This window comes from Phyllostomus hastatus, unplaced genomic scaffold, assembly GCF_019186645.2.
Source record: "Phyllostomus hastatus isolate PE091 unplaced genomic scaffold, TTU_PhHast_1.1 phas_contig_58, whole genome shotgun sequence".
NCBI classification, from domain to species: Eukaryota; Metazoa; Chordata; class Mammalia; order Chiroptera; family Phyllostomidae; genus Phyllostomus; species Phyllostomus hastatus.
The window spans coordinates 19,747,345-19,755,824 of NW_025333916.1; the positions used below are offsets into that span (position 1 = coordinate 19,747,345).

Genomic DNA, 8,480 nt, shown 5'->3' on the forward strand with positions numbered 1-8,480 from the left:
TAGAAGAAAAAAAGGCTTTAGGGAAAATAAATCATATAGCAATCTAATTATATGCACATCATTCTCCTCAAATTACAATAATTATTTTTTCTTGGTAAAAGCTTTAAAGGAGCACCAATAACAGCTAGTTTCCTTTTCAGAAAAACTGAAATCCTATCACTGAATTTCTTTCATCTTTTACATTCACAGAGGGAGAGTTTGTTCCTAATTTTTTACCTATTGATTTCAGAGAGAGAGGCATTGCTTCACCCATCCATGCGCCCACTGGTTGACACCTGTGTGTGACCCGAGCAGGAATTGAACCCACAACCCAGGCATATCAGGACAACACTCCAGCTAACTGAGCTACCTGCTCAGGACCACATATTTTTAATATTAAGTCTTATACTTTCTTGTTAAAGCCCAAAATATCCCCTTTGAAAATCAGATTGACTAAATTAATAGGCCTTTGAACAGAATCCTTTATTTCTAAAATATAACTAGGTTTTTATACTAATATTTTATTTGGTCAGTTCTCTTTAAATTAGAAAAAGCATTAATTCCCATGCATTGAATTATAAAATTCTTTAGTGTACATTTTTCCTTTAAATAGTAGTCTAATGACTGAATGACTACAGCAGAAGAAAATGGAAGTGACTGCCTCAGAGAGGCATCTATTCTCCCTGTGCCTCACCGACTGCCAAAGCCAGAGCACCAGAGTGCAGAAACCCATAAGCCGATGAGCAGCCTCATCAATACACCTCAGTTAGACAAAATCTAAGCGTGACATGTCTATTACAGGCATAAAACTAAAAAACAAGCTTCTAAATATTTCTTTAATGATACAGAAAGCTTAAAAAGAGAAAGGTTATAAAACTGATTATATACAGATTATCTAAGGCACTTTATAAGTTATCAGAACTGCTGATACAACCACGGCTAAAACCAGAGAGAAGCAAGCAAGGCACCTAGAGAGCTAATTAAGGAGGCACAAAGTTTCAGCTTTCCTGCAAGTACAGGGTCTATACCTGAGAATGAGTGCTACCTTAAATTTTTCACCCTAAACTACTGATTGGCTTGCCCTAGTCCAAGCTCTGCTACTACCACTATTGCTGTGAAGTAGTTCATGTATTTAGTATTTTTAGTATTTGCTGCATGCTAGACACTATATCTGACACTCTGGATAATGTCCTAATTCTTACAACCACCTTACAAAATAGTTTTCCTAATCCCCATTTTACATGTGAGAAATCTGAAGACACAAAGTAATTTGCACTAATGCTTTTTTTAAATAGTAGTCTCCAAAACCTGTGTATATTATGTTTTCCAACAATTCATCTTCAATTCTCAACCCAATTTTTTACTGCTCCAGACAAAATACTATTTAGTAATCTGGGGTGACAGTTAACAACCAAACTCCACTGCCACACAGGGAGGCTGACCAAGAAGACAGTAAGGAGCAACTACTACCACCAACAGAGTTGAGGTTTCCATGCACTTCAATTTTTCATGTTAGACCTCTATTAAATTAACACCAAATAACCAAAATGCTGTCTCTTCAAAGATCAGTAAAAATGCTTTTTTTAAAAGGATCTCTATAGCAAGCAATAATGAACTGGGAATTATAAAAAGTTTTTTTTTTAAAGGCTGTCATATTTTTTCCCCTTCCCCCAAGACATTTTAACAATCTAAATTTGTAACTCCTAGCACAGTCCGTATACATTGCAGGTGTTTAAGAACTAGGTGTTGAGTAAACAAACTGAAATTTTGTATCATCATAAAGTCAATAACTATGCAAAGGTACAAGTCATTGCAACTCAGCCATTATTTTCATAGGTCATTTGGTCATAAAGCATAACAAAGTATGATGATATTTTAGGGTTCAGACTACACATGTGGTTTTATGAAAAGTACCAATTTATTACAATGGACTAGACAACGGCTTAATTGAAATTAATAATTATGTGAAAATAGTTTATCAGGACACAGTGTAACTGCCAAGTGAATCAAGATGGAAAAAATGTGTTACACTGTTTCAGTTTTTTTAGAAACGTTAAAATATTTGTCCTTACTGTATTTTATAAAAATGACGTGAGCTGCTTACTATCTCTAACAAAGTTGTATCTTCCCTACTTCCACCAAAGAACTCAAAATGATGACCTCCCAGAAGGCCAACCTTACCCATAGTGCTCAACAGTTTGTTCACAATTAATTTGATTTAACCTCCACCTGTGTGGTACTAGCATTCTCATTTCATGGGCAACCGACGTTCTCTATCAGTTGGCATATCTAGTGATGGGATTCTGATTCAAGCCCAGCGCTTTAACAAACTCAAAAGTGATCTAGAATAAAATATTATAAATGTGCCTACTGCCAATGAGCAGTACGGACAAGTGAGAACGAAGACAATCTCAAAGTACAGTCCAATTCACAGCCATAACTTTTGCTCACGCACTTAACTACATGTAGTAACCCGAACTTAGGTTTGCTCCAAATGTACTTGGAATTATGATCGTACTGAACTTGTATTTCTTTCAAGTACTCTACAAAGTAGTCCTGAGCCTGCCAGGGGCCCTTCTAAGACTATCAGAGGCTTCCAAGGCCTGGTCTTGGGCTGGATGGGGAGTAGGGCAGGAGGCGGACCGGGCACCTGTGTGCGGAGCTCCTGGTTGTTGCTCTCGGCGCTCTGGTACAGTCGCTCTGTGTGGTGCAGCAGTTTCTCGATCTCCCGCACCTGCCGCTTGCAGCTCCGCAGCTCTCGTTCCAACTTCTCCACCTTCCGTCTCAAATGGGCCAGCTCAGGCTCAGGGGAGGTGGGTGGCGAGGGTGACAATGAAGGAGACGGCGCCTCGGAGGCCATGGGGTCTGGCGCGTGGCGGCCCGTGGGCGCGGAGGGGCTGCGCTCAAACTAAGGTGGACGCCGGGGGCCCCAGAAGCCATGCGAGTGCACAGGCAGCGGAAAGCGGCCTTATACCTGCCCGGCCGCGGCGGCCCCTGGACATGACGCCCTGAAGCTCGTAGCGTGTAGCCGAGAGCAACTGCAGCCTGCGAGCGAGAGGAAGGCTGATGGACTCAGCCCGATCCACTCGGCTTTGAAACAGGAAAACTTTATTGGTAATACCTTCCCCAGCGACCCAAACAGCCGCAGGATCCTTAAAGAAGTGGGAGGCTCCGAGAAACAAGAACCAAAACGACTCGGGCGGTTCCTGGGTTGAACCGGAAACGATGGTGCCCGTGGTGGGCGGGACCCGAGACAGAATGGGAAGCGACGGGCTGCGGGAAGGACCTCATGGTGCACATGCGCACTTCCCGCCGGCTGCTGGGCGTGGGTCTGGGTCTCGTGTGTGTGTGTGTGTGTGTGTGTGTGTGTGTGTGTGTGTGTGTGTGTGTGTGTGTGTGTGTGTGTGTGTGTGTGTGACTAGTCAATAATAGAGTGGTTACCTTCTAGGCAATAAATCAACTAAATCCTACAGCTAATGTGATCTTCAGTTTTTTTTTATAACTAGTAGATGCTGTGGAAATCACAAAATTGCTCCAATATTTTATCCATCCTGTATCCATATTTTTTGCTGTGTGACTTTGTGGTTCCCTTCACTACAGAGGCAGACTCTCCCCTCCACCTTTGCATCTGGCCAGTTGAGTGAAGTGATTGTCATAACAATAGACCAGTTCCTGGCCTAGGTCTCAAGAGGTGTTAGTGTTTATGCTTGCTTTCCTGGATTCCTAACATTTCCATGAGAAAAACATACCCAGGCATGCCTGCTGGTCTCTGAAGGAGGATAAGTGACACATGGAACAGCTTTATTGCAGGTAAGGCACTCCAGCTAAGCCAGCCTAGAGCAGGGGCCCCAGGAAACCCTCAGACAGTTAGCAATCACTAACTGATAGTGGAGATCAGCCAGCCCCCCAACCTCACCCCAGGCTTGAAAACACTAATAGATAATGTTTGTTGCAAGCCACTGAGTTGGGAGTACTTTGTATGTAGCAATGACTGATACCCAACCTGACTTAGAGCCATTCCAAAAGCCTATGAGTTTCAGCAGACTGGAATCCAAGTACCTGACATATTACTATATTCCATAACAGGAATATTGTCAATTAAGTGAAACCTGATTTATATCCAATTTCTTTTAGAGTATCATCAATTCTATATTTAATGAACATTTACCTGTCATAATTTATGTTGAATACAATGGGTAGCCAACTCTCTCCTACCTGATCCTACTGTTTGATGTCACACAAGAATATCTGGGGAGCCATAGCATTTCGGTAGTTCTGATTTATTGCTCCATATTTTAGTCAATTGACCATTACCTGTTTCCTCCCTCTAGAGGCCCAAGGAAAGAATAAGTGGGTGTAACACTAAAACACCTGTGTGATGATGATAAAGGAAGAAAGCCAAAGGAAACTGGGAAGATCTGTCTTCTCTGCCCCCAGCTGAATACTTACATTTTGCACCTTCATTTTATGATTGTATAATGAGTAATGAATAAAAAATTACTACACTATTGTAAATTGTCCCATACTCCCCACCCCCAGTGCAGTCTATCGTGAAAGGTTTAGGAAGAGAAAGAACTATTATTAGAGAAGGCAAGAAGCTTATGGAAGGACAGATCTTATCTAAGACCAGAAGGAAACAAGAGAATGGAGGAAAGAGGAAACAGCGGGCGAGAGACTAGAATGGGAGCCAGGAAATGTTGCTCGAGCAGAGACAGCATGTCCTATACTGGCAGAGTTGGGCAGGGGGATCAGAGAAAGGACTACCATGAGGACTATTTACTCAGGGACTAAAAACTGCTTGAAAACAAAGCCATCAGAAAGTAGTTTACCGTGCCTCCGTTCAAGGGAGTACCAGGAGGCTCTGGTAACTGCCCACCCCTGGGGTCCATGAGTACTTCTTTCCTTCAGCATCCTCCTCTACAGGTTGCCTAGAAGAAGTTGAAGACCACCCCCTCTCCCCTACGTTTCCCATGCATTCCCTAATGCATATAATAGTCCCAAGATATCCATGAACCCATAGGAGAGAGAGGACAGGAGCCTCTAGTGGAGTAGGGATGGGGAATGTCTCATGTTTGTTTTGGGGTGGGGGTTAATGAATGAATCTATCTTGATGCTGGGGGAGCCTTCTTCTCTCCCTGTTGTTTCTCCCCAACATAAAGCAATAGTTACTGATGATAATTCTCTTGTAAAAATTAAAAATATCTAAGAATATAAGAAAGAAAATTTAAATTTACTGAAAGAAACATTAGAATGCCAGGAATACATATTTACCTTCTCATTATCTCAATAAGGGCCTGGACATGACCCTATCATTTATTTAAATACATGTCCATCTTGCCTCTTTATGATTATGAGGATTTAATGTGAGACTCTGATGAATGAATATTTAACTAACAAAGTCATGGTATTAATTTGTTGGAACAGTCTGAAAGAAAAATGACAAAATGTTTGTAAGCCTAATGACTTCTTTATTATCATCGTGTTTATTAAACACAGTCACCGTGGCTGGTATGGCTCAGTGGATTGAGTGCCAGCCTGCAAAGCCAAGGGTCACTGGTTTGATTCTCAGTTGGGGCACCTGCCTGGGTTGCGAGAGCTGGGTCCCTGCTGTGGGGTACACGAGAGGCAACCACACATTAATGTGTCTCTCCCTCTCTGTCTCCCTCCCTTCCCCTCTATAAGTAAATAAATAAAATCTTTAAGAAAACATACTCATGGTAATCTGTTGGGGATTAAATGTACCTATGTATAAAATAATGAAGAACAAATTAAGATTTATCAATGTATGCCCAAAACCTAGAAGAAAAGACAAAGCTGGGGGCTTACATAGCTCATTGGGATTACAGAGGACGTCAGTTAGCATAGGATTAACTTGATAAATTAGTGAAATGGCTTAAAGGCAACCAAGATGTGTGGAGTAGTAAAATAACAACTTTTAGATGGAGACAGTTTAAATCTCAGCTCAGCTGCCTACTTAATGTCCTCACTTAATGTTGTCAGTAGGTCCTTGGAAACTGCAACTTTTAATCAAAATGACATTTAGCAAAACTAATACCCTAAGATAATTGATATAAAGAAAAGTTAAGTTCTTATGTCATATTTCTGGTCACAAAAGTATCACCAAACTCCTAAATAAAGACCCAAAACATTTTTAACATTGAACATTGAAATAAATGTGAGCTATACATATATTTATGAAAGGTTAATAAAACCAGGACTTCCGGCAAGATGGAGGCATAGGTGGACGTACTGTACCTCCACGCACAACCAAGATTAGAACAACAACAATTTAGAGGCAGAATAACACCCAGAACTGATAGAGAATTTATCTGAATGGAAGTCAGACAGCCAAGAAGTTAAAGTAGACCCGTTCATCCAGACCGGTAGGAGGGGCGGAGAGGAGCAGGCGGGTGCGGGTCGCAGCGTGCAGAGAACAGGGAGCACTGGGCGCATAAGGCAACCGGGAGCTCGGAGCTCCGTAGGGCATCTGGGGTGCACAAGATCGCAGCGGGTGGACCCTGAGTACGCAAGCGGTAGCTGGTGGACCCAGTGAGACAGCAATTGTGGACCAGGGCAGAGAGTGTGGCCCAGAATCCCAAAGAAGGGACTGAGGTCCCAGGAGAATGGAGCTACCGGTATTGTTCTCCCCCCACCCCCACATACAACGTCACAATCTAGCAACTGGGGTGCCCAGCCCTGGTGAACACCTAAGGCTCCGCCCCTCACCGTAACAGGAGCAACATGTCTCAAACAGAAAAACAGATCAATGCCCCAGGACTCATCCTTTTGAGTGACCAAGAGATAGCCAATCTATCAGATGCACAGTTCAAAACACTGGTGATCAGGAAGCTCACAGAATTGGTTGATTTTGGGCACAAATTGGATGAAAAAATGCAGGTTACCATAAAAGAGATGAAGGAAGATGCACGGAGAACCAATAGTGATAGGAAGGAAACTGGGACTCAAAACAAGAGAGTGGACCCGAAGGAATTAAAAAACAACCAAACAGGAAAGAACGGAGAAATAAGAATTCAAAAAAACAAGGAGAAGCTTAGGAACCCCCAGGACATCTTTAAACATTCCAACATCCAAATTATAGGGGTACCAGAAGGGGAAGAGGAAAAGCAACAGATTGAACATGTATTTGAACAAATAATAAAGGAGAACTTCCCCATTCTGGCAAAGAAAATAGACTTCCAGGAAATCCAGGAAGCTCAGAGAGCCCCAAAGAAGTGGGACCCAAGAAGAAACACACCAAGGCACATCATAATTACATTAGCCAAGGTAAAAATGAAGGAGAGAATCCTAGAAGCAGCAAGAGATAAGGGGACAATAACCTACAAAGGAGTTCCCATCAGAATGTCAGCTGATTTCTCAAAAGAGACCTTACAGGCAAGAAGGAGCTGGAAAGAAGTATTCTAAGTCATGAAAGAGAAGGACCTATATCCCAGATTGCTCTATCCAGCAAAGCTCTCATTTAGAATGGAAGGGCAGATAAAGTGCCTCTCAGATAAGGTCAAGTTAAAGAGTTCATCATCACCAAGCCCTTATTTTATGAAATGTTAAAGGGACTTATCTAAGAAAAGAAGATAAAGAAAAAAAACATGTATAGTAAAAGGACAGCAAACTCACAATTATGAACAACCACACCTAAAGCAAAACCAAAAGAAACTAAGCAAACTAGAACAGGAACAGAACCACAGAAATGGAGATCACATGGAGGGTTAGCAACAGGGGAGTGGTAGGAGGAGGGGGGGGGCACAGAGAATAAGTAGCATAGATGGTAGGTTGAAAATAGACAGGGGGAGGGTAAGAACAGTATGGGAAATGTAGAAGCTAAAGAACTTATAAGTATGACACATGGACATGACTAAAGGGGGGGATATGGATGGGAGAGGGTGTACAGGGTGGAAGGGAGTGAAGGGGGGAAAATGGGACAACTGTAATAGCATAGTCAATAAAATATATTTTAAAAAAAGAAAGGTTAATAAAACCAAGTGAGATAATGACTTTCTACCCTGCTTATCCCAGTTCAGGGCCCAGAGCCTGTCCCGGCAGCTCAGGGCACAGGGCTGGACCCACCCTAGACAGGACACCTCTGTTTTACAGGTGAGGATTGAAGCCTAGAGAGTAAGTAACACAGCCAGTGGGAGTCAGAGCTTGGGTTCAAATTCAGACAATCTACTTCCAGAGGTAGCATGCCTCTGGACATCCGTCCTGCACGTGTTAGCATTACCACCATCATTCTCCTCTTGACCCATAAGTGGAAGGTCATTCACGGATCATTAATGTATATGTACTATAATGTATATGTTCATTGATTAGTAAACTATTTTTCCTACATAATAGATATTTTAATAAAATGTGTATGTTGCATTTGTAAATCATTTGTAAGTATAAAAAGTTAAAAGTGAAATTGTTGATGAAAAAAGTATATGTGGAATTATTCTAAGATGGTTAAGAGAGTAATAGGATGAAATATCTGTAAAAATAATGAAGGG

At 41.9% G+C, this 8,480-nt stretch overlaps 1 protein-coding gene across 2 annotated transcripts in view; it reads right to left on the minus strand.

Moving 5' to 3' along the window:
* The window catches only part of AGGF1 (angiogenic factor with G-patch and FHA domains 1), a 28,496-nt gene extending 25,306 nt beyond the window's left edge, over nt 1–3,190 (minus strand). For both annotated transcript variants that reach the window (XM_045848101.1, XM_045848100.1), the window contains exon 1: nt 2,630–3,190. In XM_045848101.1, the coding sequence (XP_045704057.1) occupies nt 2,630–2,839 (210 nt within the window). In that variant the 5' untranslated portion in view covers nt 2,840–3,190. The remainder of the gene's footprint in view (nt 1–2,629) is intronic.
* Between the last annotated feature and the right edge of the window lie 5,290 nt (nt 3,191–8,480).